Raw genomic sequence first — 16615 nt, forward strand, 5'->3', positions numbered from 1 at the left:
ATGTAATTTTTTTCCTTCCAAGTTCACAGGCCCATTGAAATCTCTCCACAGAATCCTTGGGGTTTCCTGGATGGAGGAAGGGGATTCTGCCTGTGTGTCTTTTCCAACTCTCTCTGGAATGGACACATTCTCTCACCCCTCCTTCCCCTATCTCTAATCTTTGCATATTGACTTCTTATTCATCTTTCACATTTTTCCTTCTCCATGAAGCCTTCTCTGATTCCCATCCATTACATAGCACATTATGCTTTACCTATATGTATAGATTCTATTTTGTATTATACGTAGATCAGAGAATCAAATTTCAAGCTTAAGGGTCATTGAGTTCAATCTCTTTATTTTACAGATGAGAAAACTGAGGTCCAGAGAGGGTAAGTAATTTGCTCAAGGTCATATAGCTAGTAAGTAAGTAAGCAGCAAAGTCAGAATTTGAACCTAGCTTCTCTGACCCTAAATGCCCTTTCCACTGTATAAAGATGGTTAATAAATACTGAGATTAGATCCAGGAAGAAGAGGCAAGTCCAAAGTCCCCAAAGCCCCATCCCCCTGTTTAAGACTGTTGAGGGGGCAGATCTCACTGGAGGGAGGGATATTGGAGAGAGATAAATTCAAGGTGTCATTAATCATCATTACACTAATTATTCTATTATTAGGGGTTTCATAAGGCACCTCCTAGGAGGCTTCTGGGTGCCTAACGAGGCATGACAGCAGGTTCCCTAGAGGTTTGGGTGGGTAGGGAAGCTGGAAAGTTTTCTCAGCTCTAATGAAAGAATAACCACCTACCCCATCCCACCCTACTCTGCTCACACCCCGAACCAGCATCCCTTAACGACCCGAGGTCCCAAATCCTTTGAAACATAAGTGGCAGCCAGATGTCTCCTGGAGTCCAGCCTGGCTCTGACAGTTTCTATAAAAACCAGAAGAACTCACATCTCCATCAACCCTTTGAGATTTATCGAGGACTTTTCTTAAAACAACCCATGGGAGGGAGACAGTACTAGGGCAGCAGAATCACAGAATGTCAGACCCAGAAGGGACCCTAGAGATCATCTGATCCACCCCAGACTTGAACAAGAATACCTGCTATAATGTACCTAGCAATTGTTCATCCAGCCTCTGCTGAAGATTTCTCATGACAGGGAGCTCACCACCTCCTAAGGCAGCCCATTTCCCTTTGGGACAGCTTTCATTTTTAGGAAGTGTTTGCTGACATTAAGCCTAAATCTGTCTTGTTGTAACTGCCACCCATCGCTCTTAATTCTGACTTATAAAGCCAAGCAGAGAAATCCATCTTTCTTGTGACAACCCTTCAAATGCTTAGAGATAGCTATCAGGTCCCCCCTAAGCTTCCTCTTGTCTAGGCTAAACTCCCTTGTTCCTCTGAGCATGGCATGTTCACTGGTCTCAATAGAATCGTGGTCATGCTGAACACAGAGTCCCAGACGTAACCTGGGCAGGGCAGAGCCCAAGGGGGACATTCCCACTCCCATTCTTCAGCCCATGCCTTCCCTCATATAGCCTAAGAGTGCATTCGCTTGGACCTAAATCGGCAGTCAGTCAGCCACCAAGTCCTTGTTAAGTATTTACTCTGTGCCAGGAACTGTGCCATCACTGGAGATAAAAGAAAGGCAAAATCCACACCCTCAAAAATGTCACATTTCAATGGGGAGACAACATACAAACAGCTGTGTATATTCAAGATATAGATAGTGTACATGGGAGGCGATCCCAAAGGGAAAACATGGGAGGGGCACAGTGTGGGGAGAGGAGAGAACAGGAGAGGGGGAGGGGGACAAGGAAAAACTTGAAGAGGGTGAGGTTTGAGCCAAGTCTTGAAGGAAACTTGAGACATTAGAAGATGGAGGGGAGGAGGGAGAAAATTCCAGGCATGGAGGACAGTCAGTGAAAAGGCATATGGAGGGTTCTGGGGAACAGGACCTGATTCTGTCAGTGTCCATTTCCTCATTCAAAAAAATGGAGATAATGACGTTAGCCAGGGTCCTTGTAAGGAAAGCATTTTGTAAATCTTAAAGCTGTAAATAGAGGTGAGATATTAGGCAGAAGCAGCATGATGAACTTGGAGCTGGGGAGTCCTGGGTTCAGATCCTGACTCCCTAGCTTCTATGAGCCTCAGTTTCCTCATCTGCAAAAAGGATAATGTCATACTTGGACAAGTTCTTTAATAGAGGGAGTTGTGAGAGAAGGTGGGACAACATCAGACTTGAGGTAGAGAGTCAGTATGGTATGGTAGCCAGAGAGCTAACCCCTGAGCCAGAAAGGTGCAGGTTCAAATCCTGCTTCGAATATAGACTGGCAGTAGGACCAACCCCCCTAGACAAGTCATTCAATCTCCCAATGGTACTACGTAACTTAATTAATAGAGTGTTTCTTTGCTTGGAGCTAATGAAATTATGGGGCTGAACTCCCCCTCCCCAGCTGTTTGAGGCTGATCTCCAAGACCTCTAGGAGATCTGTGGCTCTATGAGTATATAAATTTAATTTAGCATACATTTATTCAATGCCTACTATGTGCAATGCATTTGGGATACAGACAAAAGTAAAACTGCCCTGAGGCAGCTTACATTCTATAGATACGGTGAACTAAATGAGACATATACAAAGTAATACAAAGTAAAAAGAAGGAGGAAGACTTCAGCTGTGCTGTGGAAGATGCTCTGAATTCCAGGAGACAAAAGGAACGAGGGAGGGCCTTCCAAACACGGGATGTCTGGCCAGCTAGTTGGAGAGTCAAAGATGCCGATTTTGTCTGATACCACGCAGGAGAGCCATTAATTGAGGGTTGTTTTGAAGGCTTCTGTGCCGGGTCAGTCTTTCCAGCACACTGATGACACCTCTCCAGATGCTGGCTATTATTCCCAGATTCCCATCTAGACATGCCAGCTGGTCAATGACCATCCTAAAACATGGCCCTAGAATTGGGCATGACGTCTTGGCTCATACGGCTCTTCAAGCGCCCACGGCTCAGAAGGAGAAGGACCTCTCGGCCAGCTGCGGCTTCCTCCACGTGCCGCCCATGCTGTCAAACAGCAGGCGGACCAGCTGCAGCCTGCCCTGAGCCACCATGGCCTTGGACAGGACCACCACCTCTGCTGGGTGGCTGCGGTAAACGCGCTGCAGCTCTTGCCTCACTCGCTCTGCCGGGTACTTGCGCTGAGCCTTGCGCACCCACACGTCCACCTCCTGGCCCAGCTCACTGGCGCTCAGCCGAGCCTGGCCCAGGAGGGCCAGCAGGGTCTCCAGGAGGCAGCGGAAACCCTCCGTGTGGCGCGACCCGCTCTCGTCCAGTTCGATGGCGCGCTTGAAGCACTCCACGGCGTTGGGTTCCTCGCCCTTAATCCGCAGGCACTTGCCACGGAGGAGCTGGATCTCGGGCAACGTCTCGCCCATGTCCGACTCCATGGCCTTGGCGAAGAAGACCAGAGCCTTGTTCAGGGCGGACTCGTCCACGGCCAGCAGCTCCTTCACGGCGTCCACCCCCATGTAATAGTAGACCTGGGGAGAAGGGAAAGGAGCCAGAGGCAAGTCAGATGGGCAGTGTGGGAGAAAGAGAACTGGATTTAGAGGAAGGGGACTTGGGTTCGAGTGTCTACTTGGCAACTTACTGGACCTCAGTTGCTTCACCTCTAAAATAAGTCCCAATGGACTCTAACATGGCCTAACTTTCTCTCTCTCATTAGACTAATAAGCTCCTTAAAGGCAGGGAGGATATTTTTGCCTTTCCGTGTATCCTTAGTTCTTAGACAAGTGCCAGACTTTGTTCTAAGTCTTGGGGACTTTGTGAGATCCCTTGATTGGGTTAGGAAGGGAGGAGCAAGCAAGGGAGCCATGACACTGGAGACTAACCAGCCACATGGATTTCACCAGTTCCAGTTCCAGTTGGGGAGTTGAGAACTCAACTTGAAGAAAAAGTACCCAATAATTAGTCTACGGCTAAGTGGGACCAGCTGACTCAGGACTCAGAATCATGGACACTTAGATCTCAAGCTAGAAGAATGACTAGAGAGATCCCATCCAGTCCAACTGCCATTTATAGACTGAAGTCTAAAGAGCTTAGATCACACATGTAGCTTGAAGTGCTGGGATTTGAACTGAGGTGTTTGCTCTGGAAATCCACAGCTCTTTCCAATGACCCATGATACCTCTCTAGTAGCTAGTGAGTAGTGAGCTCCCCGTCATTGGAGGCATCCAAGAAGAGGCTGGATGGCCACTCATTGGGGTTGCTGAATAGAGGATTCTTGTTCAGGTTCAGTTTGGACCACGTGGCCTCTGAGGTCCCTCCCAGTGTTGAGAGTCTGGAGACAATAATACTGTCCTTCTTAGTTAGCTATGCAGTACTTTATTAAAATGTAAGTAAAGAGAAGCTATTTGGTTATACCCTGGGGCAGCATGGCTTACGGGATAGAGAGATGACCTCAGAGCCAGGAAGACCTAGGTTCAAGGTGCTGAGACATCCTGGTTGCATGACCCTGGATAAGTCATCTAACCCCTTGTGTTCTAGGCAACTGTCATTCGCAGAGAAGGGGAGGTGTGGGAGACCCCCTGACTAGTATCTCACCTGACCAATGTCGAGGTAGGTCTTTAGGCCTGGACACACCTTGACCACCTCCTCCAGATCATCCTTGGCTATAGTGAGGTGATTCCTGTCTGGCAGACCTCCCAGCCCAGCCTTGGCCCGCTCCAAGTCACGAAGGTATGCCTTGGTGTGGATCTATAGGTAAACAAAATTAACTCAGGGGAATTCTGGAAGTGACAGCAACTGCTCACCTACTACCCCTCCAGGTGACATTGTTCTTTCCTCCAGGGACTTTCAGCTTCTCCAGGAAAACCTCTTAAACTGGCTTTCAATGATCCCTCATGATTTGGAGGAGAAGAGGATTCAGACAGGGCCAGAGAAGAGAAAAGTCCAGGGGAATGTGACAGATGGGACAAGTGTCTGATGGGCTATCATTCTGAAGAAAGTTTAGACTTGTCCGGCTTGACCCCAGAGAGCAGAACCAGGAGAAAGCCACAGATGGCTAAGGCTTGATACTAGGCGAAAACATCCTAACAATCCCAAGGGGAATGTGCTACCACAGGAGGCAGTGAGCTCCCCATTCCTGAAAGGGCTCAATAAAGGCTGGATGAATCCTTTCTAGGGGACTGACACCCAAGTGCTTTCTCATGTCCTACCCATGCCCTTGGAGAGTCTATGAATATCCAGCCCCTAATCATGATCCGCTGAGGGTCCCTTGACATTGGCCCCCCTCCCTCTTTCCCACCCTGCCTGTAGCCATAGGTCCTGGGAAGCTCTTGTTCTGCACCTTGGCCCTGGTGCAGTAAGCCTGCCAGTTGAGCTCGGGATCTGGCAGGATGTCCAGAGCCATGTTGCAGATGCCGATGGCCATGTCTTGCTTCCCCAGAAAATGGAAAATCTTGGCCAGTCGGTTCAAGATGGGTGCATGGTCTTTGGCAATCTCTATGGCCTGGAGAGGACAGTGATTACAAATAAACCATTAATTGCGCAGGTAAGCAAATGCAGCAGCAGAAGGATGTAGAAGTCAAGAGAGGAAGCTGGGATTCATTCATTCACTCTCATTCTTTCATCCAGCACAAAATGTCAAAGCTCCTACTACATACAAGGTTCTGTGCTAGTTCCTGTTGAGAATACAAGGATAAGACCTGGCTCCTGTCCTCATAGAGCTTATAATCTAATAAGGGACAGTCATTCATTTAATTCATTTCAACAAGCATGTATTAAGTGCTTACTGTTTGCAAGGCTTGGTGCTAGATATGGGGAATAAGACAAAATAGTCCCTACCCTCCATGAGCTTATTCCTTGTTTTCTGGCAATGTCAGGAGCCTAGAGCTGTGCTGTCCTAGGGGAAGAGGAACACCTTGGTCATGCTGCACCCCACAAGCAGCAGGCAACTGACGTATGGTGTCCACAGATAACAAATATGAAATGTGTACCAAGGGATGCAAACCAGAGATGGGAGGGGCCCTGACAGCTAAGGAGGTGATCAGGGAGGTCTTTGGGGAAGCCTTGTTGGAGCAAAGGAGTTTGAGAAGTGCAGATTAGGGGGGAGGGAGGGAGGACTTTCTGAGCATGGGAGTACTGCTCATGCAAACACATCGAGGTGGGAGAGGGAATGTTGAGTTTGTGGAAGAACTTATATATGGTCTAGTTTGGCTGGAAGGGAAAGGTATATGAGGGAACTGGTGAGAAATTCGACTGGAAAGGTAGGTGAGAGCCAGATTATGGAGGGTCTCATATACCAGGATGAGGAATTTGTATCCTCCAGGCAACAGGAAACCACTGAAGACTTTCAAGCAGAGGAATGATTTGGGAATCTGTGCCTTAGGAGTATTACTTTGTGGTAAGAGTCAACCAATCAGCAAGCATTTATGAAGTGATATAAATATGTGTATGTACATTACACACACACACACACACACACACACACAACGCTATAGATACACCCAAGTGCTCTCTCTATAACACTTAATAAACACGATATAAATGCACTAAATAAAAAGTATGGTCTGATAAGTGATAGAATCCAGAAAGTATAGAATTTCCACAAGGAAGGAAACAAACATTTCTTTAGTGCCTACTATGTGCCAGGCCTACTATGTCCTAAGCTCTTTCCAAATATATCTCAATTGATCCTCCCAACAACCCGATCATAGTAGGTGCTGCTATCTTCCTCATTTTACAGCTGAGACAACCAAGGCAAACAAAAGCTAAATGACTTGCCCAGGGTCATACAGCTAGTAAATGTCTGAGGTCAGATTTGAACTCAGGTCTTCCTGACTCCAGGTCCAGCACACTACCTATTGTGCCACTTCTCTGGGTGAGCTTGGACCAGTCACTTTTCCTTTCTGAGTCTCAGTCTCCATATCTCAAAGATCCCCAAACATCCAGGACTCTATGACTCTCAGATCTGAGAATGGGGAGCTCACTTCTGGCTGGGAATGTCGGGGAGGATTTCCAGGAGGAGTTGCCATTTCTACTTGGCCTTGAAGGATAGATAATGTTTGACAAATAGAGATGAGGTAGGAGGGGATTCCATACCCAGGGAGAAGAAAGATACAACTTGCAAGGGCCTGATTTGTAGAGCAGGGGTGAGGGGGTCAACCTGAAAAGGAAATGGGGACTGCTAAACTGTACAGAAGGATTTGGGGGGGCCACATGTTGACTTAGAAAACCACATGTGTTTATTGCTTTTTTCCCAACAATTCAACACATTCAAACCAGAGAGGAACCACATTTTGATTTGGTTTGGACTTCACATATGCACTTGTGGGATACATGTTTAGTGCACATGAGGAAGAGCAGAGGAAAATAAGAGGACTGCCCCATAGCTGGAAGGGACCTTGGAGGCCACCCCTTACTTTACAGATGAAGAAACTGAGACCTGGGGAAGTCAAATGACTTGATCTTGGCACCAGAGCCAAACTTTGTACCCAGCTCTTCTGACTCTAAAGTCAGAGATCTCTCCACCAAAAAAGCCTAGAGAATGCTGCCCTGCCAAGACAGATGGACTAAGGATTCTAGACTTCATCCTGTTGCCCATTCAAAGATGTTGAGCAAGGCTGTGACATCATCTGACCGTTCCTGGTTTTGTTACTCTCTCTCTCAAGTGGCTCAGAGGAGTGGTTCTGATTTCTTCAGTCTTCCTCCAGGGTAGGCTGCGTACCTTGCCAAAACAGTCCAGAGGGTCGGTCCCTGAGTAGCCACAGTCATGCACACCCATAGGGGTAGTAGAGAAGGTGTCTTTCCTTTCCAGAAGCATCCCAAGGTAGCACCAGGCCAGAGCTGAAAGAGAGAAAGGGATCTTAGGGACAGTTGAACAAAGGAGAGCCCAGCCAGACCTTGAGCTCTGCTTCAAGCTCTGGCAAAGGTCCATGCAAAGTCCAGACAGGTGGAAGCTCAGGCCTCAAGAAATGCTCTCACCTACTCAGTTTACTGCCTGGCACAAAGTAAGTGCTTAATAAATCCTTTCATTCATTCCCATTAATAAGCAAACAAGCATTTATTATAATTGCCTACTATATGCCAGGGACTGTGCCTCGGGTGAGAACAAAGATGGAAGTTAGAATGATCTCTGCTTATTTGGAACCAAACCCTCAGAACCTTCTGGAATTGGACTGCCCAGCCATCCTGCTCTTCTATCCTCTGCAGCAAGGAAAGAGACCCAAGGAAGGAAAGTGATGGGTTTCTGAGGCAGCCTGTGGCTTAGGGCAGAGTTTGCAAGTGACTAAATCCTCCAGGACTCCCCCACCCCACCCCAGTTAGGTAATAAACATTTAAAGTGCCTACTGTGGGCTAAGCAGTGTGCTGTGCTGGGGATATAAAGAAAGGGAGGGAACCATCCCTGTTTTTAAGATCTTATTCGAATCTAGAGACAACATACAAATAGCTACATACAAATAAGAAATTTTATTGTTTAGTCATTTTCATGTCTGACTTTTCATGATCCCATTTGGGGGTTTCTTGGCAGAGAAACTGGAGTGGTTTGTCATTCCCTTCTCCAGCTCATTTTATAGATGAGGAAACGGAGATGAGGCAGACAGGGTCAAGTGACTTGTCCAGAGTCGCACAGATAGTGTCTAAGGCAGTATTTGAGCTCATGTCTTCCTGACTCCAGATCCAGCACTCTATCCACTGTAGCGCCACCTAGCTTCCCAGAACAAGGAACAGACAGGATAAATAGAACAGACCCACGATATCTATCCCTGTCTCCTTCTTCCAGTACTTAGGAAGATTTTTTTTTGTTTGTTTGTTTTTAAAGTCAAAGAAAAGCAAAGTTTATTAAAGATTTGCCATAGTGGTTTGATTCTTAAGGAGCCTAAGCATTTGTAACATTTGTATTAACAAGCGGGCCAGATAGAATCTCAGCTAGACAGAGACTGAGCTGGATTGAATCCGAGCCAGGAAGATATTTTTTATAATCCAACTGTGAGACTTCACATTTAAGTCAACTAAATTTCATCTTTAAGAGAGTCATTAACTTGTTTCTTTTTCTAATTTGTAAAATTTTTATTTTAAACTTAAATACAAAATAAGAAAAGAAAAAAGAAACCAACTTAAATATCGAAACTAAAATAATACGAAAGAAAAATTTAAAAATACTGCCATGTACACAGCAGAATGTGAGAAAGGATTCAAAATACACAGCAATAAATTTCCATTTCAAGAAAGCCTATATAATCAATGCTACACCCTGTATCAAGAGCTGTCCATCTTGTCTTTGCTTCCTTGTTAAGTTTTCTTTTGTTTTCTGCTATGCATTTGCTTTTTTCCCTCTTCCTCTACCCCCGACCAAGGCTACAATTAAGCATGGATACACACACACAGAAGCATATCTATATCATATACATACATGCATACATACATGGACATACATGCACAAAGAATACATATATACACACATACCCCTACATTCATACATTTACACGTACATATACTTAGATATTGATAATCATATCATGTATAGATATATACATTCATATGCATCTATGTAACACCATACTAAGCTTCCTTATCCTCTGTTTCTCTGAAGGTGGATAACCTCTTCCTTCTTAAGTCCAAGTCTTTCCATATTTTTCCAAGTCCACCAACTCATCATTTTCTACACCATAGTAATATTCCCACATTATGCTATTTAGTTGTTTTAAGTAGTTCAAATCAATGTTGGTAAATATGAGACACCAGTGTAGTTTCCCCATTTTTCTCTTTGGATTATATCTATTTTAGCTCCAACTTTGTCTGAAATCATGATTACCAGCCCTGTTCCTTTTTCCTGAACAAATTCTACTCCTGAACTTTGTTTTATGTTTGTGTATATCTCTATGAGAAATTATACTATACAAATGAATTGTGACAGGAAGAACTAACACAGAGGAATTAGGTGAGGGAGGAGGGCTGGTAGTTCTGGAACCCGACTTTCATCAGGAATGGGTTTAAGAGGGAACAATACATATATATCTAGAAGAATATAAAAGTCTTCTTAATTTAGAAAGAAATGAAATGGTAAGGGGATAGGGAGGGGGGAAAGGATAAGGGAGGGATCTCTACAGGAGAAGGCAAGGGAATGGGATAAGAGAGGGATCTCTACAGGAGAGGGCAAGGGAATGGGATAAGGGAGGGTACAGAAGAGTGTTTAGATGTATGGGAATGGGAGATAAGGGATAGATCCTGGGGGGCGGTGTAGATTAAATAATAGGAAGGCAAGGTAGCAGGTAGAAGTAAAGGACTCAGAAGAGAAATAAGAGACACACAAACACATAATAAAAATCACAAGTAGAATTTGTTACGGATAAAGGAACAGGGCTGGTAATCACGATCTCAGACAAAGTTCAAGCAAAAATAAATTTAATCAAAAGAGAAAAATAGGGTAACTACACTATATGTCAGCCATATTAATCAATATTGTTTTAGACTATTTCAAATAACTAGATACTGTAAGGTTGGAATATTGCTGTGGGGTAGGAAATGACAAGTTGATGGAATTAACAAAATATGGAAAGACAGACTTACGAAGAAAGAGGGTATCTACCCTCGGAGAAACAGAGGACAAGTAAGTATAGTCGGGTCTTACGTAGATGCATATGAATATATATGTCTACGTATGAGTATGATTATTAATATCTAAGCATAAATATGTGTATGTAGGTATATGTATATATCTCTTTATGCGTATATATGTATGTTTGTTACGTATGTGCATGTGTATATGTGTGTATGTATATACACACATATACACATATACATACTATGTGTGTGTGTGTGTGTGTGTATGAATAAATGTTCATGCTTAATTGTAGCCTTCTTGGGGGAGGCAGGAGGAAAAAAGCACAAGGTAAAAAGTGCACATCAGAAAACAAAAGAAAACTTAGAAGAAAGCAAATAAAAGATGAACAACTCAGCACTCTGCATATGGTTTATTTTTTAGGCTTTCTTGAAATAGAAATTTATTACTGCATATTTTGAATTCTCTCTTATGGTCTGCTGTGCACATGGCAATGCTTTTGTTCTTATTTTGTATTTGTTTTAATATTTAAGTTAATAATATGTTTCTTTTTCTTTCTTATTGTGTATTTAAGTTTAAAATAAATTAATTTCAAAAATAATTTATCAGATAAAAAAATCCCATTTTATGTGATTCTGCCTCTTGGTCTACCTTGCCAAGTGCTTTGGGAGTCTGGCTCTGATGTCCTTTCATCCTAACGTCTTCCTAAACTTTACTCAGGTCTGACCATGTCATTTCTCCTTCTCAAAAAGCTCCAGTGGTTCCCGATTACGCCCAAGATCAAACAGAACATCCTCAGTTTGGCTTTTAAAGCCCCAGCCCTTCCTGCCTCTCATACCTTACTCCTGGACAGCTGTCCTGTGGTCAGCTGACACTGGCCTCCTGGCTGGTCCTCCCCTACAACACTCCGTTGCCCTCTGGCTCTGTCAGGGAATGATCGCCTTGCTCGCCTCTGCCTCTGGTTGTTCACCTTCATTCTCGGCATCACTGTGTTGGTTTTCTTGGCTTCCTTTAAGAGGTCTTTGATGGTCCCTGTCTGCCCCCTGGAACTTCCTTTTGACATGGTCTTCTTTCTATTCACACTGTCTGTATCTTTTGTGTACAGAGCTGTTTGCTCATGTCGCACGTTGTCTCTCCTATTAGAGTATGAGCCCCTACAGGGCAAGGACCATATTTCTCCTCTTCTTTGGATCCTCAGAGCTCAGCACAGTGTCCGGTACACAGTCAGTGAGTCAGCCAATACACATTTACTGAAATACTTACGGAGCACTTTACAATTATTATCTCATTTAATCCTCACAGCCACCCCGGGGAGGGAGACGCTATTATCTCTATTTTACAGGTGAAGAAACTGAGACTGAGAATGACTTGCCCAGAGCCACACAGTTGGCTAGCAAGTGTCTGAGGCAGATTTTAAACTCAGATTCACCTTACTTCAATTCTAGCTGTATCCACTGTATCCCATAGCTGCTTAATGTCAGGAGGAAGGGGTGAGAAGAAGAAGAAGGAAAAGAAGAGAAGAAGAAGAAGAAGAAGAAGAAGAAGAAGAAGAAGAAGAAGGAGGAGGAGGAGGAGGAGGAGGAGGAGGAGGAGGAGGAGGAGGAGGAGGAGGAGGAGGAGGAGGAGGAGGAGGAGGAGGAGGAGGAGGAGGAGGAGGAGAAGTTGTTGTCAGAGATGTAGTGACAAAAACAGATGAGGGAGGAACACAAAACAAGAGACAGTATTGGGAACAGAGACAGAGAAAGCAACAGAAACATATAGGGAATGAGAGAAAGGACCCAGATCTCTCTGGCACAGGAAGGCACCTCAGAGGCCAGCTAGTCCAAGCTACTCTTTGTACAGATGAGGAAATGGGCGGAGGGACGGGAAGTCTCATCCAAGGTTATAAAAGGAGGAGGAGCCAGAGAAAAGATTTAAACATGTCATTCTAGAGCCAGGGCTGGCATCCCAGAGAGAGACACAGACACGGGGAAGGTCAGAGACAAGGAGAGAAACTGAGGACAAGAGCTAGGGCATGGACAGGGGCAGATGCACAGATGAGGGAGGGGCCATGCAAGGGGGTGGGGGCGATGAGAGGGAGGGGTTGGCAGACTCTGATTACCTCGATGGTGGGTGATGGAGGACTTGACCACTTCCCGCAGCAGCCTCAGGGTGCGGTTAAAAGGAGCCAGTCTCCTCTGCTCCTCAGCACCCTGGTTCAGTAAGATGCCATCCAGCCTGTGGAGGGTACCAGAATAGGACGGGTCAGTCCTTCTCTCCCTTGGAGCCAAGCAGGACATTTCTCCCAGCCAAACAAATCTCCTTCTCCAGGACCCTCCAAGTTTATTTCTTGGGGCTTGGGGTTCAGTTTCTAGGAGGAAAGTAACCCATTTCTCTGTGTTGCCCCATCTGTGTAATGAGGGTTTGGACTAGAGGACTACTCCAGCTCCAGATCTAGGCTCCTGGGACCCAGCCCAGTTACAAGGGGAAGCCTTGTGGTCACAAGCTCAAAGGGACCTCAAATTAAAATAATGGTCAGAACCACCATTTCATGTGTGCTTTGAGGTTACAAGCACTTTCCTCAACACAGTCCTGTGAGGATAAGAAAGCAAGTAGAGTCATCTTCATTTTACAGTTGGGGAAACTGAAGTTCAGAGAGTGTAAAGTGACTTGCCAAGAGTGACCCAACTGGTACCAGAGCAGCTAGGACCCCCGGGACAGTTAAGAGACAAGGGCTCCTGCCTGGTCTTGCCTGGCTTACTTTCAGTTAAGCAATATGTACTGATTGGCTACTAGGAGCCAGGCCCTTGGCTGGACACTAGGGACTTGGGCCCTCTACTTTCCCCCCAAGAATTCAGAGGAAATGATGCTTTATTACAGGAGACTTCTGGAGGAGGGTTTCTGAAAACTGCGCCCCTCTCCCCACCTTAGGCAGTCTGGGGGAGTCACTGAACCCCTCCACGGAATCAGGATTTTTAAACAAATGACATGAAATACACAGGATTACAAAGGAAACAAATTATAGGGAAATTCAGTTAACCAAGTAGTTGAAAGCATTTCATGAACCTCAGGTTAAAAATCTTGATTTGGTTCAACGTTTTCATATATTGTAAGACAGACTTAAAGCTAGAAAGGGATAAGGGAAAAGAATAAACATTTATCAAGTGCCTTCTGGGTCACCAGGTGGCGCTATAGTAGATAGAGCACAGAGCTTGGAGTCAGGCAGATCTGAATTCAAATCCAACCTCAGATTATTAATGGCTGTGTGATCCTGGGTGAGTCACTTCACCCAAATAGGGTCATGGATCAGACATGACTAAAACGACTCAATAACAACAAAATGCCTGCTATGTGCTAGGCATTGTGCCAAGGGCTTTTTACATATATTGCTACACTTGACAAGATCATAGAGGGTAATAGCTGTAAAGCTGGAATGGACCACAGAGGGCTTCTAATCCCACCTGCCCATTTTACAGATGAGGAAACTGAGACTCACAAGAAGGGAAGGGACTTGTCCAAGGCCACACAGTAACAGACTAAATGTGACTCCAAATCCAAAACTCTGTCCTCTATGCCTCCTAATTAGCACCTTCATACAAAAAAAAAAAAGATATCTGTTAAATACACTAAAAAATCATATGGCCACATTTGTTGTTGTTGTTTGTGTGTCTTGTTTTGTTTTCCTGAATTTATGCGCTGAGCCTCCAAAGCTGGAAGAGATATTAAGCTTTCTTAGTGCCTTTGGAAGCCCTACTCTCCATCATTTGGCCAGTTCTTCCATCCATACGTCAACAAGCATTTATTAAAAGCTCCCTCCCCAGTGCTGGGCCCTGGACTAAAATCAAGGATAGCGAAGATGGTTTATTGTGCCCTGGGATAACCCAACTCCCTGGGATAGCCCTTTCTGGGCTGCTAATCTTTGCGGTTCTTCAAAGGGTTATGGGAGATAGCCAAAACCTGTGTTACGTGCAGACCCCGTCCTCATCTCCAGGCTCCTCTCCCTCAGTGGCCCGTGGCCATCTTACCTGATGAACAGTGTTGCCATCGTGAAGTACCAGCTCTGTTTCTCCTCCATGGGGATCTAGCACAGACAAAGCCAGGTCAAAGGAACAATTCCTCAGCTTGTGGATCCTCTGAAATCTCTCCACTACTTTCCCTCACTGCCCAGAATGATGTCCCTGTACCCCTATTCTCATTGTCAGAGAAAGCAATGGGCCTCCTCTGGGCAAGTCAGTTAATCTCCGTCTGCCTCAGTTCATCATATGAAAAAGCACAATAAGAATAGCACCTCCCTCCCAGGGTTGTTATGAGGATCCAATGAGATAATATTTGTAAAGCACTTTGCAAGCCATATATAAATACTAGCTATTGTTGTTATTAAGTGACTAACTGATTGACTTATCTCCCATACAGCAGTACAGCTGTATGGGGCCAAGGATGATGGAGGAGAGGGTGAAGAGCTCAGCCCTTATTTTTCATGTTTTCTCTACGAGGAAGACTTCTCTTTGGGCTGGACAAGAAAAAACAAAAACAGATAGCCGTGAAGCCCAAAGTGGGTAAGGAGCCAGTGAGGGTACTGAGCTGGCCTCGATGAGTTCACATCATCATGGCAAACTTGGCTACTCCCAGGGCACTGAAAAAATGAGCAAATGTGATATTTGGACCCCATCGGTGACCTCTGAGAACCTCTGGAGAAGGAGGGCAGAATGGTAAAGGCCCATAGATGCTGCTCCAATTTTCAAAAAAGGGGAACAAAATAGAATCTGTAGACAAGAGATTCATGATCCTGACTTTGATTACTAAAAACATCTAATGCTTTTTATTAAAATTCTAGACAAGGAAGAGGTAACCATCCCAAAGAGCCAGTCTGGCTTGGTCCAGATCCAATTATTTCAGACCAACTTTACCTATGTTTGACATAGCAACTCATCTGGCATCATGGGACCATAGAGTCAGAGTAACAAGGGGCCTTCAAGACCCCTCATTTTACAAATGAGAGAACCAGGGTCAAAAGAACTCAAGTGATTTGTCCAAGGTCCTATGAGTCCGTAAGTAGCAGAGCTAGAATTTGAACTCAGATCCTTTGATTCAGATCCAGGACTCTTTCTACCTTCCTTGCTGCCTCCCTGTTGCATCACTGGAATGCTGAAGAGGAGGTTTACCTAGACTTTATCAAGTAGTTGACAATAGCAGAATTGTTCTTGTGAAGTATGAAGAGAAGTGGACCAGATGACAGAAAAATTGGATATATTCAAAACTAATTGAATAGTGATGCTTGGACAACAATGAACAGTTATTCTATGTTAACTTGGCAGGAGGTCTCTAGTGGAATGCCCCATGGATCTAAGCTCATCCCTGAGCTGTTAATCGTTTTTATCAATGACCCGCATAAAGACATAACATATAGGTAAGGATGTTCTGGAACCAGCTCAAACAGTGAACTGATTGTTAAATTTTCAGTGTGAGCATTTATGCCTCAGAAATCAGCAAATACTAAAAATCAAGGTTTGATTTATTGTTCTGTTGTCTAAAATTAAGAAAGGGGTGGTAAAAATGTTAATTATGCAGATTAAACTCAAAAGTGTGTTGTGGGTATACATTTTTTTCTCCAAAAAGCCAGTTTTTAAACACTTACTAGCACACTGCTGCACATGACATGTTCATCAGATTTGTTCAGGACACATACTAAGATCCATCTACCACCTCCCCTACTCTACCTCTCCTTTAGAAACATCAAGAAAGCATTTCCCTCAAATATAAAAGCCTGAAGTTTTTTGACTGATCTGAATGAGAAACTTCATCAATCTTTTAAAAAAAATATCAGTTCTGAATAACTGATTATTCAGTTATTAGCACTAAAGCCTAGCACTAAAATCTTTTTTTTTTACATCATTCTTATCAAAGACTTATCCCATTCCCAGGTCTCTCTCTCCAGATCAGTCCAGTAAAGATGCCTGAAGGGGACTAGGTTTATGATCAGATTCAGTGAAGGAAGAAGGAAGGAGAGGACCAAATGTGATCCATGTAAAAATCACCCTTTAAGTGTCATGTAAGTACTAGTTGTCGTTATGTGATGCAATGACAATGAATGTTGGCCAGCT

General features: G+C 44.5%; 1 protein-coding gene across 1 annotated transcript in view; it reads right to left on the reverse strand.

The window, feature by feature from the left end:
• Positions 1 to 320: 320 nt before the first annotated feature.
• Positions 321 to 16615, reverse strand: part of TTC22 (tetratricopeptide repeat domain 22) — a 31823-nt gene continuing 15528 nt past the window's right edge. Inside the window, exons 2-7 of the mRNA XM_072649585.1 lie at positions 14540 to 14595; positions 12637 to 12752; positions 7701 to 7819; positions 5322 to 5483; positions 4577 to 4729; positions 321 to 3513 (exon numbers count right to left, since the gene is read on the reverse strand). Coding sequence (XP_072505686.1) covers positions 2983 to 3513; positions 4577 to 4729; positions 5322 to 5483; positions 7701 to 7819; positions 12637 to 12752; positions 14540 to 14595 — 1137 coding nt within the window. The 3' untranslated portion in view covers positions 321 to 2982. The remainder of the gene's footprint in view (positions 3514 to 4576; positions 4730 to 5321; positions 5484 to 7700; positions 7820 to 12636; positions 12753 to 14539; positions 14596 to 16615) is intronic.

This window comes from Notamacropus eugenii, chromosome 2, assembly GCF_028372415.1.
Source record: "Notamacropus eugenii isolate mMacEug1 chromosome 2, mMacEug1.pri_v2, whole genome shotgun sequence".
NCBI classification, from domain to species: Eukaryota; Metazoa; Chordata; class Mammalia; order Diprotodontia; family Macropodidae; genus Notamacropus; species Notamacropus eugenii.